This window comes from Aricia agestis, chromosome 9 (assembly GCF_905147365.1).
Source record: "Aricia agestis chromosome 9, ilAriAges1.1, whole genome shotgun sequence".
NCBI classification, from domain to species: Eukaryota; Metazoa; Arthropoda; class Insecta; order Lepidoptera; family Lycaenidae; genus Aricia; species Aricia agestis.
In genome coordinates, this window is record NC_056414.1 from 14,785,609 (window position 1) to 14,812,992 (window position 27,384).

The following is a 27,384-nucleotide window of genomic DNA, read 5'->3' on the forward strand; positions in this document are numbered from 1 at the left end:
GTAGGCCTCATGTAGACGCGACGTTCTAAAAGTGTTAACTTTGTTAACCTACACAGAAATAAATATTTTCATTTTCATTTTTAAAAGTCATATGCCGCACTCAGAGTCGAACATTAATTACTTAATTTTTTTTATTTCAAATCATTTTCCATATTAGCATAAAGCCTCCGTTTATGAAAAAACGACAGTGGCAGTTTAATCTATTAGTTATTTATACGAAAACCCACGTATTTGCTAGGCACATGTAGTCACTCACGTCCACGCCACGTCGTCGCATCGCTTAAGATGATACACCAGGGGCGAGAGAAATTGAAAATAGGTATTTGAAAATGTATTGCTGTCTCACCAATCTCAAGTCTCCCACCGCAGAGCGCGACAGAGACAACACGACAAAAGTTCTAATAAAAGAACAGAAAATCTTCGATTCGTTGTCCGCTGATTCCTTCTTCTAAACTTAACCGATTTAAGTACTTTTTTCATTAAGAATTAAAGCAAGGCTTGAGCTGTGTTCCTATGTTTTACTTTTTTTGTATATTTTAGCCAGTTTTGTTTTCTGGATGTTTGAACACAGAGGAAAATCTTGCCATTTTTTTGGGTTTTTGGACGTTCTTATCTTTTTTAATAATAAAATTATGAAAAAAAAAAAAGAAAACATAGGGACATGCTAATAGTGGCCATAGATATTCAGGAAAAAAATCATAACTCTATCGGCATTATCCAGGGAGGAAACAGGGGACAACGTTTGTATGGAAAAAAGGGCGGTGTGGAATCCTCTTAATCCTGAGTTGCCATTTTAATGTTTTAACTTTTTAAGCGGATATTAATTTTTGTCGTGTTTGGTAATTTGAAATTCTCAATTTTAAGCTGGTTTAATGGTTTTCAAAACAAATATTATATTATTTTATATTACATTAAAAACAAACTCTCGTGTATATAGTACATAATTTTGGCGTATATGGCACTTTTTGTCTCATATATTTTTTTCTAAAATACATTTTCTTCCTTACTTGATGGAAATAGTTCCTTTATCGATTTCAACAGTTTACAGTTTGTTAGTACATAATACAATAAACACAATGAAACAACAAGGTTGCAAAATTACATAATTAAACCATTGCTACCAGTAGAATCTCACTGAAACTCTTCTAAAGTTATTTTTTACCGCTTTTAACCATTGTTAACTATACATCCCTAAGGCCCAATTTCACTAACGACAGTTAATGCTCGAATTAGTGTCACGTTACCTCTTTCGTATTCCATAAGAATGAAGGAGAAGACATGAAATTTTAACAAGCTGTTAACACTAACAGACGTTGGTGATATTGGCCATTAATCTGGTTAGTATTAACGAACGTGTTGTGAAGTGTAGTTGCTATTATTTAGCAAAAGCCCAAATACCACGTAGAATATAGCGCCCCGACCTAGCCAATCACATAAATTAACCTCCCTCGTGATTTCGCTTAAGATTTAGAACGAGGCTCTCTTACATGCCAAATTAATATCCGATTAATTGTGGAAAAGATTTTATTTGCACATTCAGCAATCACATTCGCAATTATCTTAAGAGTAAAAAAAAACTGTGGTATCGACCTGTAATCCTTTTGTATTGCTGTCTTCTTTAACTTTCTAAAATATATCTTCTTCTGTGTTAATAATTCCCCCCACACCGGTTTCGGTGCCAGTGGCCGGTTTCATTGAAGCCAGGCCAGGTACGCAGGAGTAATTTTATAGTGCTCAAGTGTGTGCGCAGTATACAAGAGCACTCTCTATTCCTTTACTCACTTAACCCAGTGATACGGAAGACCGACACGGCTGGCGAGAGATCAGGCGCAGGACCGACTTTTTACATGCCCTTTTTACATCCGACGCATGGATCATTTTGCTTGTCAATTAGGTGATCAGCCTGCATTGTCCTAACCAAACTTGGGAATAACATGTTACCAACGCGGGAATCGAACCCATGACCTCCGAGTCAAGAGCCACGCTCTTAACCACTGGACCACAGAGGCTTCTTCTGTATTAAATAATATACATAAGGTATCTAGGAGAAGCAGCTGCTGTACGCTTCAGTACTTTAAAATAAAAATTCAGAGGTCACATGACAGATGAGATCATGGTACACATCTAAACTTATAACACCCCTTTTTTGGTCGGGGCTTAAAATAACAAATAATATGATAGTTGCCCAAAAAGCCAAGAGATATTAAAGATATTTTCCAACGATTCAATTACTCCACATGGGCATTCTTGTGTATGAAAGCGTTTAAGCGACAAACTCATTTGCTTAATACGACCAAACACGGGCCATGAATATACATGATCCGCGTGTTCGGGCTGCGGTGACGTGTCACGTGAGTGACGTGTTCACAGTTCTTCTACCTCTGAGTTGATGGGAATGATCCTTATTTACGTCGAATAAAGGTCCTCTTAGAGGGTAAAAGTTGTAGTGTTCTTGGTGTTGAATATAAATCAGCATGTACTAAGATGGTGGCTTTGATTTTAAACGCAAGAAACTATTTTTCACCCGCTTGGGAATTGAATTCAGAATCTTCTTTTGTAGTAGTAGTTGTGGACTTGTGGTACTATTTTTACTTAACCTTATAGGTACCTTTCAACGTAATGAGGTCCAGTAATTGATATTTCATTGTGTAAAGTTTGGACCCTCATTTTACCCTTTTTGGGGATTACTTACGGAAGATTGCAGAGCGTTCGGGTATGGTTAAACGGTCTTCGTACACTAGAATTCTGGCATTTTATCAGAGAACTTATACGGCAGACGACTTACGCAATTTAGTCGGATTGTGTCAAGCCCAGCCGAGAACATGATCGTTGGACTCGAAACAGTACCCAACCATAAGGGCTGCGCTACACCGGAATGGCAGCGGCGAGGCGAGCACTTTTAGTGTCATATGATTTTAAACTTTATCTTCATTATTGTATCGTATGAAAAATCCACGGCGGCCGCGATTTCTCAAGCAATACTATTTATTACAATTATAATAAAGATAAAGTTTAAAATCATATGACACTAAAAGTGCTCGCCTCGCCGCTGCCATTCCGGTATAGCGCGGCCCTAAGGCTGCGTTTCCACCAGAGCTGAGCGAAGCTGTGTTGCGAGGAATGTGTTTTTGAGAACCAATAGCATCGCCGCGCTGAGCAATGTCATGGCAAAGTCATTTCATTGAAACCATTCTATTGGTTTTAAAAAACACATTCCTATTCCTCGCAACACAGCTCCGCTCAGCTCTAGTGGAAAGGCAGCCTAATAATCCAGCCATCCACCTATGATTAAGGCGACGACGCGACGCCTTGATAATTTGGCTGTAGCGATATCGATTTTTCTCAGCAATGACTAAAGCTAAGAAATTAAAGTTCATTGTCAGTATTCATCTTGTCTTTGTCTTTGAATTACCTATAGCATAGAACACGACTGGTCAATTTTTATAACACAGAATAATCAATCAACAAGACCTCTGTAAAAAAAAAGGGATTCCTATTTTGCCAACAGAGGAGAGTGATTTAAGCTTCCAAAATTTGTACAAAGATTGATTGAAGCATACACTTTAATTTGCCCATAGCTTATATGAAATGTATTTATGGTTTTTAAATCATTTTGTCGCTTACGCGCTTTCCATTTTTTGCTGTTCCATTGCTTGTTTTCTATCTCATAGAAAACAAACAATCTAAAACGTATCCAACACGGTTTTTTACTTTAGTCTTTAACGCGGCGTCACCTTAACAGTATATTACAGCTAACCTTTTATGTTTGAAAACCCTGGTTTTTTTCAACATTTACAATGTACTATACAATGTTTAATATACTTAAATTCTAAATACTACTCAGTTCCCATTGTTGTTATATAATATTAAGTTTTTTTTCCAACTTTAAGATGAAGCAAAAACGTTAATAGCTAACACATGAGTGCTACAGAGCTATTTACATGACTTAATAACAATAATTTTTGCGTTAAAAAAATTGTACCTACTTGCGGTTTAAACCGGGGTATGACTTTGACAAAAATATTACTCTTATGTAAGTACTAATATACGGGATGTAACAAAACTAAGTGATATTATTTTATGGTGTGAATGATCCCCGTGTATAGAGTTAACTGTAAAAGTGGTGGCGCTGAAAGAGCAAAATTATTTTTCACTTTTGTATGGGGAAACTCGTGACGCTAGGGCGCTTGCCCATAAAAAACACAAAATAACGTTTTAAAAAGATAAAACTTATTTCAAAATTATGTAACGTATATTCAGAATTGAAATTCTCTATATCAAAAACTATTATCCGATTTTAATGAAACTTACAGCATTCCCTAAGTTGAACAATACCAAGTACAACAATAAAAGAATTACTTAAATTGGACTTGTAGTTCCGGAGATATGAGAACACAAACATAAAAACATATGTATGTATGATACATAACAACACTTTTGAAAGTTGGCACATTTGTTCAGACGCTGATATAGACTGACATAATATACGAAAACTGAGCAGTTCTAGAAATATTACATACATACTCGTGGAATTGATTACCTCCTTTTTTTGAAGTCGGTTAAAAAAAGATGAACTCTCACAAGGAACACATACACACCGAAAAGTATTATCACTTAGTTTTGTTACACCCTGTATGAATAAACTACTATAAAGGTATTTAAAATTAGGCATTTTTAATCCCGTTACAGTAAGCTTGACTTCACAAGTTTAACAAAATACGGTGTAATCATCATAATATTATATTATTTAAGAAGCTAATAAGACGGATATAATTTAATTTATTAACACACACGCAGGACATAAATTAGTTCGTGAAGGCGGCAAAAACCAAGGACAGAAGGCTAGTCTAAAAAATATTTTCACACATAATTTATTTTCTGAACTATGATGACTTCACCATCCATATCAATACTAAAGGTGCTCCCTCAACGCGAGCATTCACGTGTAATGTAACATTAAAGATTCGACTACATCACAATACCTAGTACCTACTATAAACCTCCCTGACTGACGAGCATTCGCGTGTAATGTAATTAATACGTCGGAGAGCCATGCTTCGGCACGAATGGGCCGGCTCGACCGGAGAAATAACACGTTCTCACAGAAAACCGGCGTGAAACAGCGCTTGCGCTGTGTTTCGCCGAGTGAGTGAGTTTACTGGAGGCCCGATCCCTTACCCTATTCCCTTCCCTACCCTCCCCTACTACCCTACCATACTATTCCCTCTTAAAAGTCCGGCAACGCAGCTGCAGCTCATCTGATGCTGCGAGTGTCCATGGGCGACGGAAGTTGCTTTCCATCAGGTGACCCGTTTGCTCGTTTGCCCCCTTATTTCATAAAAAAATGTAACATTTGACTTTGAGCATTCCATAGCTAGTTGATGTTACAAGTTGTATCAAGATATTACACACTGTACCATTACAAGGTGCGCATTTTAATGCTCGGTTTTGTATCATTTCAAGTTGCGCATTGTAATGATAATAATATAAAACTCACTTTTCTCTCACTGATGTAATGCTCGAGTCTGTAACGTTACATTACAAGCGAATACTCCCGATGAGGGAGCACCTTAATATTCATTTTTAACAGACACAATTCATGAGAATGGTGTCTCTTCTTCACACTAAATCCATTGAACTAATTTTGAAGAGTGTACGGAAATATACGATAGTTTTTAACTCGCAAAAATGTACCGTACCGTTATAAATTGCGCAAAGAATTTGGGGGCATTAGCAATAAAATATGGCTAACGATTCTAAAACACCAGTATTAAATGAACAAGAGAAATGTGAAGAGCAAACCTCAGCGCTGACCCAAATTTCAGTCGGCATAAATTCGAACGTCTCGCTCTCGACCTGCGAGAGACTGCCATTGTCCTACCCCTCACAATGAGAGCCGATATTTTCTTAATTGAAGGCTGGATCTTTCCATATTTTCTAATATCGAAATCCCAGGACGACTCCTGGAATAATGACTTACTGCGGAGCATCGTAATTTGTGGGCGAATCCTCTATGGATTTCAATACAGGTTCGTGTTCTCCGTTGGAAAGTAAACTCAGTTTGTTGCTCTACAAAAAACTTTATGGACAGTGAATACCTTCAGACATTGCTAAGTTTGTTACATGTTTATTTGAATAGCAATTCGCGATGCCTGGACCTACCCCCTAGACTATCAATTTTATTGTGCAATATTTTAGTTTTAAGAAAAATATTGTTTTTTGTTATTTCTGAGGTTATTTAATTTGTTTTCTTTATGTAAATTGTTTTTGCTTTTGTTGTTTTCTGTTGTTGTTAGCCGCAATACATATACTTGTACTCTTTTAAACTCCCTGCCTTGCCTATTTTGGGGGGGAGTTGTACATAAACATTATGGTCAATAAACTATTTTCTTTCTGTCTTTCTTTTCATTGAACAATATTATTGAACAATTTATTTGACAATAAGATTGAAAGGCGCGTTTCAAAAGTTGAAAATTAAAAATAAATGACATAATATAAGCGGGCCTCTAGAGTAGTATTCTAGACGGTCAATAATATTGCATAATACGTGATATTGCACAGTAAAATTGATCGTCTAGGTGCCCCGCTTATCTGGGTGCACGGGAGTGCCCCCGCCAAGATGAGCCAAGCGAAGCGCGCAAGGGCACTACCTACCTTTTCTCGAAACGTTTCGTCGTATTTTTGCACCCTCGTAACTTTGGTTTGGATAATGCCAGATAGTTGAAATTTTCAAGATATTATGACATGGGTATAATAATTTTAATATTGTTACTATTATACTTTAGATTTTATAGGTGTCCAAAAACCCACACAAATGGCACTGACTCACCGATCATCAAAATTGTTAGGGTACTTCCTGAAGTCTCAGAAAGCTGAAATTTGGTATGTAGCATACTATTAGTACAAAAACAACAAAAAAATTATCAAACCCAACCCAACCTATCCCATCCCCTTGATATAGAGGGGGGATGTTAGTATGGGATACCCCCGTTTCTTGTGCTGGATACACAATTAAAAATAGAGTATAAAATATTTCTTGTGCCAAAAAAAATACGTGTTAGCCATGTGAGACCACAGACTCACAGAAAACCGGCGTCAAACAGCGCTCTCACAGAAAACCGGTGTAAAACAGCGCTTGCGCTGTTTCTTCTAGCGAGTTAAGCGGAGACCGGAAGCCCAACTGAACTATACCTTATTCCCTATCCCTGTTCTCTTCTGCTTATTCCCTTAGCCTATTCCTTCATAAAAAGGGCGACAATGTACTTGCAACTCTTCTAATGTGACAGTGTCCATGGATCGCACGGACGACGGCAGTTGCTTTCCGTCAGGTGGCCCGTCTGCTTGATTGTCCCCCAATTTTATAAAAAATCGGCCAAGTGTGAGTTAAACTCGCGCACGAATGGTTCAGTACCTCAATCGAGCAAAAATACGCAAAAAAATTGTATTTGTTTGTATGGGAGCCCCCCTTAATTATTTAATTTATTTAAATTTTATTATTGATTATTAAAGTACAAATATAACTGAGTATTTCGTCAATACTTCGAGTGCCTATGTGTTGCAGTTATTGATATCGAGCAAAAAATAGCAAAAAAATCACGTTTCTTGTATGGGAGCCCCCGTTAAATATTAATTTTATTTTGGTTTTAGTATTTTTTTTTATGAAATAAGGGGGCAAACGAGCAAACGGATCACCTGATGGAAAGCAACTTCCGTCGCCCATGGACACTTGCAGCATCAGAAGAGCTGCATGTGCGTTGCCGGCCTTTTAAGAGGGAATAGGGTAATAGGGGATGGTAGGGAAGGGAAGGGAATAGGGGAGGGTAGGAAAGGGAATAGGGTAGGGGATTGGGCCTCCGGTAAACTCACTCACTCGGCGAAACACAGCGCAAGCGCTGTTTCACGCCGGTTTTCTGTGAGAACGTGGTATTTATCCGATCGAGCCGGCCCATTCGTGCCGAAGCATGGCTCTCCCAATTTGTTGTTATAGCGGCAACAGATATACACAATCTGTGAAAATTTCAGAAATCTAGCTATGCGGTTCTTGAGTTACAGCCTGAAGACACACAGACAGACAGACGGACAGACATTGAAGTCTTAGTAATAGGGTCCCGTTTTTACCCTTTGGGTACGGAACTCTAAAAGGGAAAGATAACTTTTCTCTCTAAAAAGCCGGCAACTCGGCGACGATAGTTACTTTCCATCAGGTGACCTGTTGCTCGTTTGTCCCCTAATTTTATATTTAACCGATCCTGACAAGACACTAGCAACTTTTTTAATATTGCGAGTGTACATCCTCGTTTGCACCTTAATTTCATAAAAACGCATGTGGTAATGTTTATTAAGTAGGTACAGAATCATTCTGTAACTCTTAATAAATAATATAATATTATATTTGTAATTACTTCACTTTGTAGACTTTAGACCTTAAATCGTCTTAAAAATATGTAAGTTCAAACACTTCAAAGTATTGTCGTAGTCTCAGCCCTCAGGCCTCAGCAATAATTCTTTGCGAATATTTAATTTTTAGTTTATCATCGGTTAGTTCAAATATGAAACCTACACCTATAAGTTAAACGGTTATATCAAACATCTTCGCGTCAAACAACAGTGCGATGTAGATAGGTGAAAATTGAAATCTCTTGTTGACTAGAGTACATTAACAAGTATATTATGAAACTATTCGTGCTAGCTATATCGCGATGTAGACGACCAGCAGCGACATCTATTATTATCAATAGTAAAATATAGCAAAAAATCACGTTTGTTGTATGAGAGCCCCCCGTTATTTTGTTTTTAGTATTTGTTGCTAAAGTAGCAAGGGGGCGTCCACAAATTACGTGAGGTGTTTTTACAAATCTAACCTCTCCCCGTGGTTAGATTTCGTGAGATTTACGTGTTGGATTGTTTGACAGTCAGTAGATGTATCATGTAATTCTCGTTTATAAGGTCAATGTATGAATGAATTTATTTTCTTTGGAAACGAATTAGGGTGGGTTGCACCAGAGGCGTTGTTATAATTATTAGCTAAAGTTAAGGTTATCGTCAAATATTAGGTCCATTATTGACTTTAACAAGGGATTTGACAGTTCATTTGATATTTTTATAGGTAGTTAAAATTAAAGTAAGTTGGTGCAACTCACTCTTAGGTTGGGTTGCACCAGAGGCGTGGTTAAAGTTAAAGTAAAGGTTAAAGTTATGTTTATAGTTATGGCTAAATTTAACTTTAACTTTAACCTTAACTTTGACCGGAGAAATTGACAGATGACAGCTGATCCAACAAGGTTATAAATGAACGTGGGCCAGCAACAGCGGCCCCTGCTGATAAAGGAGAACTGTCAAAAATTGCGTTTTTGTATGATGACAGCGTTAGTTCCTTTTTTCGCCACGTGCATTTAAAACCTTGTCGAGCTCTATGGTTATGGTTAAATATGGTGTCTTGATGGCGTCTATTTTTTACTTTAACCAAAGATTTGACATTTTGCATTGTAGTTAAAGTTATAGTTATAGTTAAAGTTAGTTGGTGCAACCCAACCTTAATGAATGACCTTAATCGTATTACGATTACAGTACTCCCAAATTAATAATGCGCATGGAAATCTTGAAGTCTAGTAATAGTGTTCCGTTTTTACCCTCTGGGTACGGAAACCTAAAAGTAATTCACCCAAACAAAATGAACTAAAAGAAAAACAACATAAACCAACTTACAAAAAGAAATGAAGTCCCACCAAAAACATTTTCATGTAAAAATGTTGCCAAGATGAGAACATATAGTTTGTGGTGTCAAAAAGTAGTGAGATCTCATGTAACGCCAAGTTTCTAACTTTACAGACTCAGCCCTAAATTTAAAAACCTTAATTTTACACTAAAGCGCGGCAAAATATGTGATAATAATATAATGTGTCAGCCGTACGAGAAGAATCTAAAAACTCTACACATTAGTCAAAATCGGTGTCTTGGCCATTTTGTTATTCGTCATGCTATGGGCTTTGAACTTAATATATACCTTTCTGTTGTACTTACAAACTTTTATTTTAAAATGGCCAGGCCACCGATTTTGACTAATGTGTAGAGTTTTTAGATTCTTCTCGTACGGCTGACACATTATATTATTATCACATATTTTGCCGCGCTTTAGTGTAAAATTAAGGTTTTTAAATTTAGGGCTGAGTCTGTAAAGTTAGAAACTTGGCTCTACATGAGATCTCACTACTTTTTGACACCACAAACTATATGTTCTCATCTTGGCAACATTTTTACATGAAAATGTTTTTGGTGGGATATCTTATTTCTTTTTGATTTTCAATTTTTGTAGAGATATTTTAAAATATTAAGAAAAACACCATAGCTCAGTCGTAGAAATGTAAAAATCAATCAAAATCAAATAATTTTTGTTCAAACTTATTTTACAATTTTTACAAAATTCTTTCTGAACGTCGAAAATCGAAACTATGGTGCCTACCACCGGTTCGGGAACTAACCCGGTGAGAAGAACCCAAAATCAGTGTTTACATAATGAGTCCATAAATATAACTACTTCTGTAATCAAGTAACCGACGTTATAAAAGTAACCCGAACGTCCGGAGCGGGGATTACGGTTTACTTTACATAAGCAGCTCCCGCGTACGGCTTCTAAGTCATTGGGATTTACTAATCGTCTTGAACCCTTACTGTGGAAGGCCGCGACTATCGTCTTAGCCTTCAACAACATTGTATTACATTTCCTATTTTATGAACCTGCAATTAAAAGATATACACTTTATTCCCATTTCCCACAATGAGGGATGTTTGGCGCTACGAAATACGAATAATAAAAACTAAGGAACTTTATTATTCGTAGTTTGTAGATCAAAACTATAATTCCGGCTATAGACAGGGTTGCTATACATCGATTTTTTTAATTCGCCGCCATTTATTCGACACTGGCCATGGTTTTATAGCCAAATGCCATAATAAAAATAAAAACAGAATCAAGAAACTAAATGTCAAAAGCGGATCGTCATGCTTGACATATAGATTTTCAAAAGCGAAAGATATCGAGATACGAAAGAAACTTTTACTCCAATGTTTTTCCGGTAAAACTGTCAAAATTTAGTTTCTTTCGTTTGTCTACGTGCTTGTGCTAGCTATGCTGGTCACGAAATAGCTTCCACATGTCACGATATAGCTGTCATATATCTGTCTCACACGACTACTACCGTTTATCTGGTGGCAAATGATACAAGTCACAACTCACAACCCCTTATTGACATAATAATATAGTCCATGAGCGTCCGTGCGCATCCACGCCAAAGCACAGAATAGATAATAATACAAATGTGCTTGTAGGTCTGTTAAATAATATTTTTTATTTTACAGACCTACTTTCATCTTTAGCGTGGATGCGCGCGGATTATTATTTTATTATTGACATGTATGCAATGCATTAATTTGAAGCCAAGACTTTTTAAGCAGTAACAAACTTATCATATGTGACGCTAACATATTGCGTATTGTGTAGTGGTTGCCTGTGATTTCAAAGCCATACTAATATTACAAATGTGACAGTGTATCCTCTACCGCTGAACCGATTGTGCTGAGGTATGGACATGGTGTGAGCCCCGGGAAAGGACATAAGATTATCCCGGAAACATGTACGGTTCCCATGCGATAAACAAAGTTTTGGCCGTCATGTAGCAGGTAATAAACTGCAGACTTGTTAGTGCACTAAACTAACTTGGCAGCAACTAACAGGAATGTTAAAGCATTTTGTCGTTTTAGCGGTGAGCTAAGTAACATAATTAAAATGTTCAAACTATTTTAATGCAATAACGACCTCACTCCGAGTCATTTAATAATTATTTAACTTTAATTTAATGAAGATTTCCTCATAAGCTCCATTACATTTTCCGTCAAACTTCTTAATTAAGTATAATATAATTGTTACGTGTGTAATCATTAATGTGTCACTGGCCGCGATCGTGATGGATCTTTTGATCGACAATCTGTTTTCCATTAAACGTAGATTAAACAGTAAAAAAAACCATACTGATATCATGAATGCGATAGTGTGTCTGACTCTCTTACTCTTCACGCTTAAAAATCTCTGAACCGATTTTGATGAAATTTGGTATGGATATACTTTGAATCCCGGGGAAGGACATAGGGATACTTTTTATCCGAAAGAATGTACGGTTGCCGGAATTACGCGGCGCGTCATCTAGTATTCTCATAAATGTATTTAAATACTAGAAACTTTAACTGCTGCAAGAAATAACAATGATCACTGATGGACCAATCTCAATGGTTAAGAGGGCGAATAAAGTAAAAATAAAACATCGAGTTATTAAGATCTTTACACTTACGCCCTTCACTTTACGTCTTTCATACGCCAGGTGAAAAAAGACGGATGGATGGATGGCTTCAGCGCCACGTTAGTTTTTTCTTAATAACTCGATAAATATAAAAAAAACGTTAAAAAAATCCGCTAGTGCAGTCCCTCGCTAATAGAATTTGATATTATTTATTAAAATATTGACCCAGTTAAATGCACCGTTTTGAAAATTAATGAATTAATATTCGTGAAATTAATCTTTGTGATTTTTTTCTATCGAGATAAGATATCGTGTTTTCACAGAGTACAGACCATCAAATGTAGTTTCTATGTTAAAAAAATAAACAATTCGTTGCTTACAATCAAGTATAAAAATTAATCACAAAATCATTCCCCTGAGCAAACGACCTTTGCCGTCGCGTTGCCGAGATCGCACCAAAATCTTATTTTTAGGGTTCCGTACCCAAAGAGTAAAAACGGGACCCTATTACTAAGACTTCGATGTCTGTCCGTCTGTCCGTCTGTCTCCAGGCTGTAACTCAAGAACCGCTATAGCTAGACTTCTGAATTTTTTACAGATTATGTATTTCTGTTGCCGATATAACAAAAAATACTAAAAACGAAATAAAATAAATATTTAAGGGGGGCTCCCATACAACAAACATATTTTTTGGCCTTGTTTGCTCGTAATCAATAATTGTAGCAGGTAGGCACTTGAAATACTCACAAAATTTTTAGTTATATTTGTTCTTTATTTAATTTATTTAATTATTAAAAAAATAAATTAAATAAATGTTTATGGGGGGCTCCAATATAAAAAAAAACACAATTTTTTGCCAACTTTCTCTCAATAACCTTACGGAACCCTTCGTGGACGAGACCGACTCGCACTTGGCCGATTTTTTTACGTATCTTAGTTCAAAACTGACCTAAAAAAATCAAACGGCAAATATGTAGTTAGTGAAATTGTCGATATATTGGCGTGTGTTTCAAATAAACGTAATTTGTAAATACTAGGGAGATACTGAATGTATGCTTGAATTTAATTATATTGGTATTACTTTGGAAGCTGATATCATGAGTATAATAAACAAAAATAGGAGATTAATAACGGAGAAAGGAATGTTCATATGCTGAAGATTATTGCTGTATTTTTATTGTAATTTTGTAACTTTCAAATTACGGGTAATAAAACTCTAAGAAAAGTAAATTACGGCATCTCCGTAGGGGGAGCGCCTTAAGTCAATTTTCAACTACGCTTGGGACTGAAAGAATTAATTTTATTCGAGTCAGTGAGGAACAAAGGGCAGATAATTCTGCGCTTATCACTGTGCTTGGGTTTCGGTGAACAATGACAGCTATCACGGCTTAAACCCTGCTACAGTTTTCATATTATTATCATTTCATACGCACACGATCCAAATTTAAGAATCAGGTTTCTTTTACCACATAATATTACTAGATTTTGCCCGCGGCTTCGCCCGCGTAGAATTCTGAGAACTATAGAGAAATATAGCCTATGTCACTCGGGAACACACCAGCTTTCTATCAATGTTAATTTTTTTGCAATATGACCAGTAGTTTCAGAGATTACCTCCAGAGTACAAACAAAAAAACAAACTTTACCTCTTTATTATATTAGTGTAGATATAGACTAGCAGTTTCTATGTTATTCCTATTCCTTATCCCAAATTTGAGTATTAGCGTTCTATATTTAAAATGTTTGTGCATGAGCTCCACGATGAGCCATGATGGACGATCATCGCTGCCACCATGTGGGTGATTGTTACGGGCAATCAGAATTCATAGACGAACATGTGCGTAATCGTTTGTATTGACCGCCATAATTGCGAGGTTGTCTATAATCTATAGCCGCTATCCCCAACCCGCGGCCCGCCGCGCCGGGACTTTATCTGTGATGTTAAACCACTTTTAACCGACTTCCAAAAAGGAGGAGGTTATATTATGTTCGTCTGTTTTTTTTTGTATGTTCAACCATAACTTCGCCGTTCGTGGACCGATCATCATGATTATTTTGTTGTTGTACAGGGTTGAATTCGAGGTTGGTACCATGTTCACAAAAATGGTGATCTGATGATGGGATCCATTAGGAATCGAGAAGACTCCTTAAAATTTGTATGAAAACATGAAAACATAGTCATTACTGCCTATGCCTGCCTAAGTTCTATGTCAAGCATCTCAGTTCTGGGCTGGTACCGACTTCAAACGAATGAAAATTGAGTACAGAATTCGTTGAGATTTAGTCGAATTTTGAAAAAGGCACTAATCAATAATAAGAATTATTTCATACTTTTAGGTCATTTTAAGAATATTGTTTTTACCTTGGAAGTCAGGTTCAATTTTTTGTTAAAAATAATAATTAAATTCACGCCCACCGACACATTAATGCAAAGTCGTGGTGAAAGTCGTCAACTTTTTTTCACTTTTTAATGATTACTTTTGAAGAACGTTATTTTTAACCCTAAAAAATTTTGTTGCGGCCCGTGACACCAAGAACAAAACATGTTTGTGGCCCGTATGAAAAAAAGGATTGGGGACCACTGTTCTATAGCATGCACATTGCACAATCGATCATGAATCATGATCATAGACTTGATATAACTACACGTGCATAATCGTTTGTATTGGCCCATTAAGTGAGGGCTGAGGCATTGAATGTGGAGATACATAAAGTAGATATAAACGCTGCAACGATAGAGTCTTACCTATAGGTCAAATCTAAAAGCTGGCATAATCATTAGGATTCTTACCTATAAAGCGCAGAACCTAACGCCCGCACTCCCTACAAATTCGTAAATGGAGCATTATGTGTCTGGGACGCTATTTTCATGCCTCGAAGCAAGATGTCATAGTTGCGTCTGAGACAGCACAAGTGCGTGAGTGAGACAGCCTGCTCTCGAAGCGATATTCGAGTCGTAAGAATAGGCCCCGGTCGATATTACCTGAGTATTACATAAAGGAAGATTATAATGCTCAGCCGCGGCCCGCCGTCGTAAAGATAACTAAATTGCGAGCCGGGAGAATACAATACAATGTACTAGCAGTATCAATAAAATAGTAGACTATATACTAAAGCACCAAAAACAGCCGCACGCACACATAAGCAGTGTTATAGGTAACTTTAAAGGGCCAAAACAAGGGAATATCGCATCCGCGCGCGTAAGTCTTTTCTCCGTTACACGAATTTGATTTCAAGAACGCACCTGAGTTAAACTACTGTGCAGTATTGTGGTGTGCCTTCATATTTCATGAACTGACGAGGTTTACAACAATTTTACAGCCCAAAATGGAGTACGACTTTATTATATTAAACTTTGTATCTATTATGTGCGTAATCCACATATTGTTCGGGCTAAAAGAAATAAATAGTGAAGACTTTGGCAAATGATCTTCTTTACGTAGGTAAGGTTTTGTCATGGGAGGCTCTATAGTCTATAGAACCTGTAATAAGCCTAGCTTTTCTAGCCCAGATTTAAGTTTATTTATTTACTGAGCGAAAGCCTTTCCTATTTTAAAATATTCAAATAAAATGTAGATTATAAATTGTCGCTTAGCGAGCGTTGTATGAATAAGTAATTGTTTTGTTTGTTCATAATATTGTCATCAGCCAATGCGAATGTAAAATATTTTATTCATAACTACTTTTTCTCCCTTTTTTTGGTCACTGAAAAAATACATATTTTTTTTTGTAAATAACACTCCATAATCTACGCTCATTTTTGTTTAAGTTGGCCCAATATGGAAGAATAAAGGCGATTAAGAACGTGGTGTTTGATTGCCGATGATCGACGTTTTAATGTGCTACGTCGTATACAAGTTACCAACCATGGTAGCAATCATAATAATTAAGGACGTGAATGCGAGAACTAAATAACTAAAATTTTATAACATAATGACAATTGCTCATTTTTACCTTACTTACAATTTATATTATTTAAACAAACATTGTAACTTACCTACTTCATCATCTGGCTAATATATCTGGCTATACATAAAAGACACTTTCTTTTAATTTCAATCCATTTTCCCGATGGTAAAGCCTCCATTTATGCAAATTTTTAACTGTTTCTTATCTGCTTCTTTCATGTCATAAATTAAAATGGCGCATCGTGAATTCCTATAAAATTGAAAAACATTCGGTCGATATAAGCCCATAGGAAATTTCGTTTAAACCAAACTTTTTTCGTTAGCACTCAACTCGCCTTAACTTCTCGAAGGAAGCGCAGGTTTTTTTAACGAATTCATTTATTTGCGAAACAAAATTTACCTTATTTCGACGAGTTCAAGACGAAAAAGTTAGAGATTCAAGTTGTTGCTAATTAAACTGAGCCTCTTTCGTTAAGAAAGGGATCAGGATCCCTGAGGTATGTTCGAAAGTTGAGAAAAATGATGTTCATACTCCCGCGAGGGGCCGACATAAGTGGAACTCAAATTGGATCTACTCAGAAGTTTAATCTCATTTAACGTTAATAGTAAATACGTACTGCCAGTCAGTTTCTACTTGATATAACAGGTGAAATAAGTTGAAAAGACTACGGGTCTGTTACTCAAATAAAAAATCGGCCAAGTGCGAGTCGGTCTCGCGCACGAAGGGTTCCGTTATAGGGGATTATATATGGGAACCCCCCTTAAATTTTTATTTTATTTAAATATTATTATTAATTATTAAAGTACACATATATTCAAGGCCTTTGTGAAAATTTCAAGTGCCTACCTGTTGCCATTATTGATATCGAGCAAAAAGGCTAAGAAAATCATATCTGTTGTATGGGAGCCCCCCCTTATATATTAATATATATATTTTTTTAGTATTTGTTGTTATAGCGGCAACAGATATAAACAATCTGTGAAAATTTCAGAAGTCTAGCTATAGCGGTTCTTGAGATACAGCCTGGCGACAGACAGACAGACAGACAGACACACAGACGGACAGACAGACAGACTACGAATTCTTAGTAATAGGGTCCCGTTTTTACCCTTTGGGTACGGAACCCCCTAAAAATGAATACGATAATCATGTAAAATCTTATTAAAAGTACCTGGATGATCGAGCTTTGCTCGGTATAGCAAAAACTCATTGACTTCGTGTTACTTAACAACGCCATTTGCTGGAATAGCTTTAGCTGTTGTTGTGTCGTTAAAACAATTAGTTGCTCACAAAATAGTATTATTATTCGCCAATAGATTGCTCGTTTAAAGATATAAGATTTAAAATCGGAAAGAAAGTACTATCTAGTTTAAAATGTTAGTGACAATAATCAAATGGAATCCCCAAACTCATAACGTTTTGGCTTAGGCCTTAGAAGTGAATTCAAATCCATAGCCATTGTATGTAGAAGTCAAACCAAATCCAGGCCTTTAGGCATCGCCGTAGAGCCAAATCAAACCCCTATACAGGGTGTAACAAAACTAAGTGATAATACTTTAGGGTGTCTAAGTAGCAGTCCTGAAAGAGTAACTATTTTTCACCTTTGTATGGAAAAATTCAATTCGGAGGTTTGCCCATACAAATCATTAAAATGTAGAGCACATTTTCAATGATTTGTATGGGCTTCAGGGCTGCTACTCTCACAGTAAACTCTATATACACGTCATACACACCCTAAAGTATTATCACTTAGTATTGTTACACCTTGTATAGTCACGCAGTCGCAGAGTCGCGCGACTGCCCGCTGCGACCGCGACCGCCGCGCCGGCCCCAGCTGACACTTGACAGATAATGCGGAGTTGATGGGCTCCATCCCGACTCCATTACCGCTATCTCTATTGTATGACTTCACTTTAAACTCAATTTTCTCGTTTTTTCGTCTTGTTCAATTTAGAAAGAACCGTATATATGCCTGTATATTAAGTTAACTTCTAATAGAAAAGTTGTGTATTTGACAAAAGATCTGTAGTTTCTTAACTAAATGTTCCAAGGAACGAGTGGCCGCTCCATTTACTTGACATTTTAAAAATCAGATAACCTCAGGAAAGTCTCGGAAGGATTCGATTTTCTTAAGCTCGACTCGTGATTCGTAAAGTTATTTAACCGTATTTCTTTTTTACTCGAAAAATCTTAGCGTCGCGCCTAACGTTGATAAAAAATAGTGAAATAAAACGAGAGTATCGTAAATCAGTACGAATAGAGTCGGCGTCGGGCGGGCGGGCGGCGGGCGGGTTGCGGGCGGGCTACGGGCGAGCTGCGTGCGCGTGCGCGGGGCGCGGGCGGGTGTGCGGTGGCGCGGGGCGGGGGCGGCCGGCGCAGCCTCCCGGTGCAGCACTCGCCCGCGACCCGCCGCCCGCATCGATCCCGGTCGTCCCGGCCGAGCGAGCTACCGCGCGACCAGGGCGCTCGTCGCGCGCCGCACGCCGCACGCCGCCACCGCGACCCCACCGCTACCCGACCGCTACCGTCAGCCGCTTGCCGTGCAGGTTGTGTGCTTACGTAACGAGGACGCGTGTGACAGATTTTCGATGATGCGACCTCACAGTAGCCCGCAAATATTAAATTGTCAATCGATTTTCCATTAGTGATTTTTGAAAATCGAATAGACCGGATTTCGCGGGCACGTTGACACTCGACATCCCGTGTAACCCGTGACCGACTGATGCCGTAACACAAAGCGATAAAGTTTAATTTCGCTCGATGACAGTAATATTATGTAGCGCCGTCATTTTTCGGCGGCGCTACTCGGATTTGACACTTTCAGTTTTCTCTGGTTTCTAGGGTTTTGACGTTTATTACGGTGGCACCACGACGTACGTTTTCGGAAATCGTAGTTTTAATAAACCACTTCTCATTTCCACACAAAAACGAAGATTTCCGAGGACTACTAGCGAATTGGTTTGACTGTACCTGCGTGAGTGATAAAACATGATAACAATGGGCATTATTTCGCAAAAACTTTCGGTTTCGACTTTGACAAAAATACTTGCAAATTCGATCAATAAAAATGCATTTATAAATGACAAATGTTTTCGACCTCATACCTTTAACGTAAACAATTAGGCAAAAATTTACCTTACATCAACGAAAATAGAGCTTAATGTTGAGTGTCCCGCCGAGTTTGGTACGGAGGCAACCTCCGTAGAGGATAAGGCGATTTTCACACGCTCAACAGTCAGCGCCCATTGTCTGAATCTTATCATAGTTATCTCCGGGCGCTACTTAGGATCAGGTGAGTCGAAAATCACCTCATCCATTCAAACAAAAAGTAATAAGGTTCAGAAAAGGAGTGCTAAAATATTGGCTTTCTTGTATACATGAGGAGTGCAAATTAAAAAAAAAATGTGTTGTCTTTGTTCATAAAACATATTTTTGAAGCGGCTAATTTTATAACAATTTTTTACTTTTAATACAAGGCGTCAAATGTTTAAGAAGATTATGATATATGAAAAGTGTGTCTTTGTGGACGTGATAAAAAACAAAGCAATATAAAATGAAATAGTGAAATTATCGACTGAAATTTTCAGATAATTTCCAAGAAACTTCCAATTGAAATACAAAGACGTAAAAGTGAATTCTTTAAAATAGAAAATCGTGTTCAATTATTATAATTTATTGACAACGGAACATTTTTCAAATTCAGGCCAACTGGCGCGCCGCGCCGACGCGACAGGCGGAGGCTGGGGCCTAGGAATTTTCACAGGAAAACGTTAGGAACATGATAAACTTTTTATTCTTATACAAGGTGTAACAAAGCAGAGTCATAATAGAGTGTGTCCCATAATCCATGTAGAGTTTGTAAAAGTAACAGCGCTGAAGGAGTAACTTTGTTGCTAGAGCGCTTGCCCATACCATTAACCGCTGCTACTTTTACAGTGAACTCTTTATAGGGAACACTTACATGCCCTAAAGTACTATAACTTAGTTTTGTTACACTCTGTATAAGCTAACTCTACCTTTAAATTTTTGGAACATCAAAGTATCATTTTGCAGAGAGCGGCCCTATGTTATTTGATCTGGTTGTGTCAAGCCAATATCAGCCATGAATGTTGGCTGGGCTTGACATAACTCGACCAAATCACGTAGTCCGCCATCTGAATGAATCGATTTCTCTGATGACATTAATACCTACTTGGAAGGTTTATAAGGGAATAGGGCGACGAACCCAAAAATGCCAGGTAAAAAAAGACGACGCGGATTCATCGCCAAATTAGTTTTTTCTCAATAATTCGATAAATATACAACATTTTAAAAATCCGCTAGGTCGGTTTCTCAATGATAGAATTTTATACAATGTGTTAAAATATTAACTTAGTTCAAAGCACGGTTGTGGCAATTAATGAAAAATTCGTGAAAATTAGATGCATCTTCGTGATTTTTTTCTATCGAGAAAATTTTAAGATATCGTGTTTTTGCTCAGATCGAATTCTTAGAAATATAATGTAGTATCTAATTATTTTAGAAAATGAAAATTTTCAAGTATAAAAATGAATTATAAACTCTAAAATTTTGGGTCAGTCGCCCTCTTAATACTAACAGAAGTCCCTGAGACATAAATTTAATTCCACGAATAGAAATTTAATAATTTGCTTAATAGAGGGCTAAATTGAGATGATTCCAGCCCGCATCATAACGTTCGGTCAATGAAGCCAGTGGGCTACAGCTATTATTTACACTGCAGTATGCAACCAAGGTCTCTCAAATTGTTCTGCCACATCTCTTTAAGCTGTATAATACGCTAGTGTTCACGATAATATCAACAATCGCTTTGTTTTATTCTGCCGTCAGCGTCCTATAATGTGTTTATGTTATTCAAATACGTTCACATACTCACATAAAATATTGATATTAATATTTGTCTGTTTGTATCTTATTTTTAACCGACTTCAAAAAAGGAGGTTATCAATTCGACGCGTATGTATGTAATATTTCCAGAACTGCCCAATTTTCGTAAATGTTAGTATATGTAAGTATGTATGTATCTATGTTTTTATGTTTATGTTCGCATATCTCTGGAACCACCATTCAGATTTCAGTAATTCTTTTTTGTTGTACTAGGTATTGTTCAACTTAGGGAATAGTGCAAGTTTCATCACAATCGGTTCAGTAGTTTTGGAGATAGGGAGTTTTAATTCGTACAATAACGTACAATTTTGAAGTCGGTTTTATCTTTTTAAAATACAGCTATTATATGATCTAAATACAGTTCTCAAGACGTAGATAATAAAAGTAGATTTGCGCGCACGCATTGCAACTCTTCTTTTATCATTACAATTATCTCAATTCAAACAAATCAATAAATTATCTATTAATTATCCATCAGGTGACCCATTGGCTCGTTATATGTCCCCTAATTTTATTAAAAAAAAAACTATAGGTTCTTCACAAATCCTAAAAGAGACCTTCATAATAAATATTTCAGTCATCATTGGAATTGAAGATGGTACGAAAACGGTGGATGGTTTGCCTTAAACGCTCTTGCTGGTAGGAAGTGAGAAACCCTTTCAATTAGCAAGAGCCTTTAAGGTAACCTCCGCAGTTACTCCAACGATACCCGCCGCTTATCAAGACTCCAACTCAAGGAACACGTGCTAAAAATGCATGCAGCCTGAAATTACATAGCAACAACAAATTGTCAGATAAACAATGAACAATCAATAATTTAAACAAAAATTTCAAACCAATCCCCAAATACTCCTAGATAATATGCTCTAAGCCAGCTATGCTCAACCTACGGGCCGCCTACAGGCCACCGAGACTTTTTCAGTGGCCAGCGTGAAGTTAAACCGCTTTTAACTTCACACCCACTGGCAAAATAGTGCAATGACATTGTGAAAGTCGTAAATTTAAAATGGCTTATTTTGAAGAACGTTATTTTTTAACCCTAAAAAATTGGTTGCGACCCACGACACCAAGACCAACATTCCACATAATTATCAGAAACTACTAAACCGATTTTGATGAAACTTGCAGTGTTCCCTAGAAGTTTGACAATACCTAGTACAACAAAAAATAATTACACAAATCGGACTTGTAGTTCCGGAGATGTGCGAACACAAACATAAACTTTTGAAATTTTGTGACTAAATTATACAATCATTTTAAATATTATAATGTAGCTTAATCATACCTATACGTTAACCAAGATAAAACTTCCTTAAACTCTGCTAGAGAGTTGGTAGTGGGTTGAAATTTTACTATTTAAATAAAATAAGGAAAAGAACGTGATAACATAGTTTAAAATTTTGTGTTAAATTTTTTACAATCTATAAAAAAAGGTACACAAAACCACAGTTACGGATGTGTTAAATAAATAAAGTATTGGAAGTTTGCTGATATCGGTATTAGTCACAGATTATGCAAAAAGTTAAGTGTGCGTTCCGATAAAAAGTTAAATCAAATGGAGACTAACTTGACTTCTTTTATATATATTGTAGAGTCATCTTTTTGATTAATATTATGATTGCGAGACCTATTTCAGAAATCACAACACTTACTTTTTTTTTGGTTTTACTTTACTTACGATATTTTAATTACGGTCTTATACTATAAATTATTATATTACTAGATGACGACCGCAACTCCGTTGCGCCAAAACTGGTTTATCGCGCGGGAACCGTACATTTTTTTCGGTATAAAAATGTCCCTATGTCCTTTCCCGGGACTCAAAGTATCTCCATACCAAATTTCAGATAAAAACTCTTCACGCCCAAACCGTTAAACCGTCAACGGTTTTGGCGTGAAGAGGTAACAGACATACAGACAGACACACTTTCGCATTTATAATATTAGTATGAGTATTTTGGTTGCGCCCTGTGTGGTCGCTGGTTGGGCACTAGAGCAGTGTCAATATTTGGATTGGATAATGGAGTCTCTACGGTCTGTACAGTTTTAATATTCCGTGGAATTATGACTAACTATCAGTTGGTTCACGCGTTCCAACATCCGTGTATATTTAAGAGATCATTATGATGTGGGGCGTCGGGAAAATCTGTCACGTTATCGGTCGGGGAGTGGTCGGTCTTACGGTGGTCTTACGTTAGTCTTACGTCAGTTTTACGTTCAGCAGTGATGAGAGGCGCAGCGTAAATAGATTTATCCCCTCGCGCTACCCCGAAGCCAGAAATGGCTTCAGAAAAGGAGAAAATGGCGGCCGAAACGAAATCCCCCTCCAACAAGAGCAATTGCACGTCGCCAGGCAAAAAAGGTAAGCATCTGTTTACCATAAACTATACTTTGAAAAAAAAAAACCTGCGAATTCAAAACGTGAATTCGAAAAATGTTTTTAAAACTCTGATTTGAACAGGCATTTTCTAATGTTTTAAGATTATACTTCTGGTATGCGAAGTTTATATTATTTAAAGATTGCTTGATATTGTAATGCTTAATATTTTAAATATCATACGGACATTTAAATTCATGTCTCAGGCTGTCTGCAGTACTTGAAGAGTGGTCAATTCGCTGAAGATACTGTATAAGTATGAAATATCCATAACGGTTGCAAAGGCAAAGTCGTGGGAAATACTAGCGAATATTTACTAAGCCCTATGTTTATATTCAAGTGTATGAATTTGACAATAGCTTATTCAACAATACAGCACTAGACCTTTGTTGCTGCATAGACAAAGAGAACATAAGCCAAGCGGGTCTTTATGAAATTCAACGGCAGTAAACCCAACTGTTTGCTGCTGTTACAGTCGTCTGTCATGTTTTGTGCGCTGTCTTTAGTAGTCATGGTCCAGAGTATTATTATTTATTATTCTTAGTTAGTTTCAAAGATATTTGATAATAGAATAATTATTGTATTTTATCAAATTATAGGTCTATACCCTGAGAATGAGATAGGCCGGACCACGTAGATATCTATACGTTGCTACGTGCTAGAAAGGAGGCAAAGGAAAGAGAGTTAGGTACAGTACCTGATCCTGTAGCCAAGACTTTTTCTTTATCGCTTCTTCATAGAATCGTCGATCAAAATCTATGGAATTCGAACGTCGACGTCATATTAACGAACGTTTAAGTCAATTCCATACATTTGATCGGCGATTCTATAAAGAAGCGATAAGAAAAAGTCTTGGCTAAAGGCCTGGTACCTAATAAAGAAGCAGCAAATATTTTTGTAGACGTAATAGGCAATGTAGGAAACAACTTATAAATATTATGATATAGCCACACGGCACACACAATTAAAATGAAGTAATATCATTTGAGAGGTTTCTGTTGTTCGCCGCGTGCGCGAAATCCGTTTAGATACCACGGCCATGTTGGATACAATTACATGACGATCCTCTTGTGTAAATTTCATGATGCCTGATCCACGATGCCATGATTCCATCCAACCTTGATGAGTAGCGGATTTGCACCGTTTTTCGCGTAATATTCTGCCACTTTCTATACGTGGGAGAGCCATGCTTCGGTACGAATGGGCCGGCTCGGCCGGAGAAATACCAAGTTCTCACAGAAGACCAGCGTGAAACGGTGCTTGCGCTGTGTTTCGCCGAGTGAGTGAGTTTACCGGAGGCCCAATCCCCTACCCTATTTCCTTCCCTTTGCTCCCCTATTCCCTTCCCTCCCCTATTACCCTAATCCCTCTTAAAAGGCCGGCAACGCCTTGCAGCTCTTCTGATGCGAGTGTCTATGGGCGACGGAAGTTGCTTTCCATCAGGTGACACGTTTGCTCGTTTGCCCCCTTATTTCATAAAAAAAGCATCACGCCACACACTGTAAACTGTAAAACTCTGAAACGATCTGTCGCCAGCAGTACTTCCGGACCAATGTGACGTACAAAAATTCAAGAAGATAGCCTATGCACCCGCAAATCTCCTGATGTTGCGAGTGTCCACAGGCGACGGCAATGGTAAGTAAACCATCAGGTGACCCGTTTTCTCGTTTGGCCCTTAATTAAAGAAAAAACTATCCTATTAAATACATCAACATCATAGTTGGTAGCGGCGACAAGTTTATAGTTTTTTTATAGAATCGCCGATCAAAGTATATTATGGTATTGACATAAGACGAGTCGAATATCAACGTCATAATAACGAACGCTTATGTCAATTCCATACATTTTGATTGGCGATTCTATATTGAAGCGAGGACGAAAAAGTTTTGGCTTAATGGCCTGTGCTATCTGGGGGCACGGCAGTGCCCCCGCCAAGTCGAGCAAAAAAAGCGGCACTGCCTTACCATCCTTTTCTCGAACCAATTCAGGCTCTTTTTGACCCCCTATTACTTCATTGTGGATTTGAATGTCGAGTATTGGACATTGCGCTTTGGCCTGTCGTATCGTCGTAATTCGCGGCGTTACTTTCGCTGAAAACTACAGGGTGTAACAAAACTAAATGATGTTAATACTTTTAGGTGTGTATGTGGTCCTTGTAGAGAATTTACTGTAAAAATAGCTGCGCTGAAAGACCATATTTTTGTTTTCCCTTTTGTATGGGAAAATGCCCAGCGTCACGAGTTTCCCCAAAAAAAGTGAAAAAAATATTCTTTCAGCGCTGCTACATTTACCGTGAACTCTTCACAAGAAAAACATACATACCCTAGAGCAGGGGTCACCAAATGGCGGACCGCGGTTCGCATCCAGACCGCCGACCCATTGTATGCGGACCAAGCATTTTCAAAGATTATAACTTCGTTAAAAATAAACTGTCTCGATGAACATCTCCAGGATTAAATTCCAATAGCTTGCACCAATTTCACTCCTAACATCAGAGAGATAATTAGCTGCAAAAATTGACACTATTTTCATTGATTTGTAAACTTTGCATACTATTTTTTTTAATGTGTGGACCGCGACGGTCATTTTATTTCTTAAAATGCACCCCGAGTGAAACTAATTGGTGACCCTAGAGTACTACGAGTATCAGTTATCACCTAGTTTTGTTACACCTTGCTTCGAAAGGTTCTAAAGTCTAAATAAATGTATAAATAAAGTCAAGTCATACTATTTATGGACGCCTCACAAGTCACACCACGTCCGTCTAGCTACGTGCTAAGTACTCGTGTCACAAGGACCAGCCACCAGGCAACGAACACGAAATAAAAGTTAAAGTGGAGTGTAGACTAGGGAATGCAATCTTGATCTTGCAAGATCAAGATTCCACCAAGATCTTGAGTGATTTTCCAAGATTCAATCTTGAAAGCCATCAATCCTGAATTTCGAAATCCTGTTCGCGATCTTGACAAAATAGTCCAAGATTGTAGCAAGATTTCGAGATTTTCAGACTGTTCATACCTGCGCTGCAAAGCGCGAACCACATATTTAAGGGTATATAATATAGTAGACAGATAAGCACAGACGACGGACTATCCGTGACGCACTTTTTAGTCCGTGGAAATAGAACCTATGCAATTGCCAAATTATATGCAGTAAAGCACACGTCTGCGCTGCACGTTGTGTGCGTTACTGCATATAGGTTCTATTTCCACGGACTAAAAAGTGCGTCACGGATAGTCTGTCGTCTGCGCTGCGCCGATTTTTATGTTTCAAAAAACTTGAATTTGTAAAAACTGAGTTTGTTATGTTTTACATAATATATAACTTAATATTAAAATATTTGTTACTATCAATTTGCAGCAAAAAACGCATTTTTTTCAATTATTTTGAAAATCCCGAAAATCTTGATTCGCGACCAAGATCTCGACCCGAATCTCAACAAGATCTCGAACTGACCAATCTTGGTTCAGAAAAAAGACGCCAAGATCTTGAGTAGTCAATCTTGGTCCAAGATTGCATTCCCTAGTGTAGACCACATTCGAGTGATTTAGTGTGTCTCGTGTTAAATTGCAGTACATTATGCGGACATGTCCCGGGCCTTTCAAAGAGAACAGCCATTTTCCTGCAGTCCAGCTCCGTTAATCCCAGTTTCTGAAGCTTCAAAGAAGATTACAGTTCGTCCAACTGCCGGCGATAAAATTAGTCGCAATCTGTTTGCACGCAGACTTTATGTTTTACCTTGAAATATTGGTGCCAATTTTAAGCATCAAAGTTACAGCGTTAGGTTTAAACTAGATGTTGCATATAACTCGCCAATCGTTTGTCATGCGAGAAACCTGCACTTTTTTAGTAAAAACTGTCTTTCCTTCCCTTGGACTCAAAGTATACATATAATACCAAATT

At 37.5% G+C, this 27,384-nt stretch overlaps 1 protein-coding gene across 11 annotated transcripts in view; it reads left to right on the top strand.

Annotated features, from left to right (window-relative positions):
- LOC121730070 (solute carrier family 12 member 4) overlaps positions 1-27,384 on the top strand; it is a 371,671-nt gene that overhangs the window by 302,200 nt on the left and 42,087 nt on the right. The window contains exons 1-2 of one of the 11 annotated variants that reach the window (XM_042118893.1): positions 18,610-18,745; positions 23,303-23,466. The exons of 7 other annotated variants lie outside the window; for them this stretch is intronic. In XM_042118893.1, the coding sequence (XP_041974827.1) occupies positions 23,385-23,466 (82 nt within the window). In that variant the 5' untranslated portion in view covers positions 18,610-18,745; positions 23,303-23,384. Of the gene's footprint in view, positions 1-18,609; positions 18,746-23,302; positions 23,467-27,384 lie in introns of those variants that run through there. 3 more of the 11 variants (XM_042118891.1, XM_042118892.1, XM_042118890.1) reach the window with 3 other exon arrangements.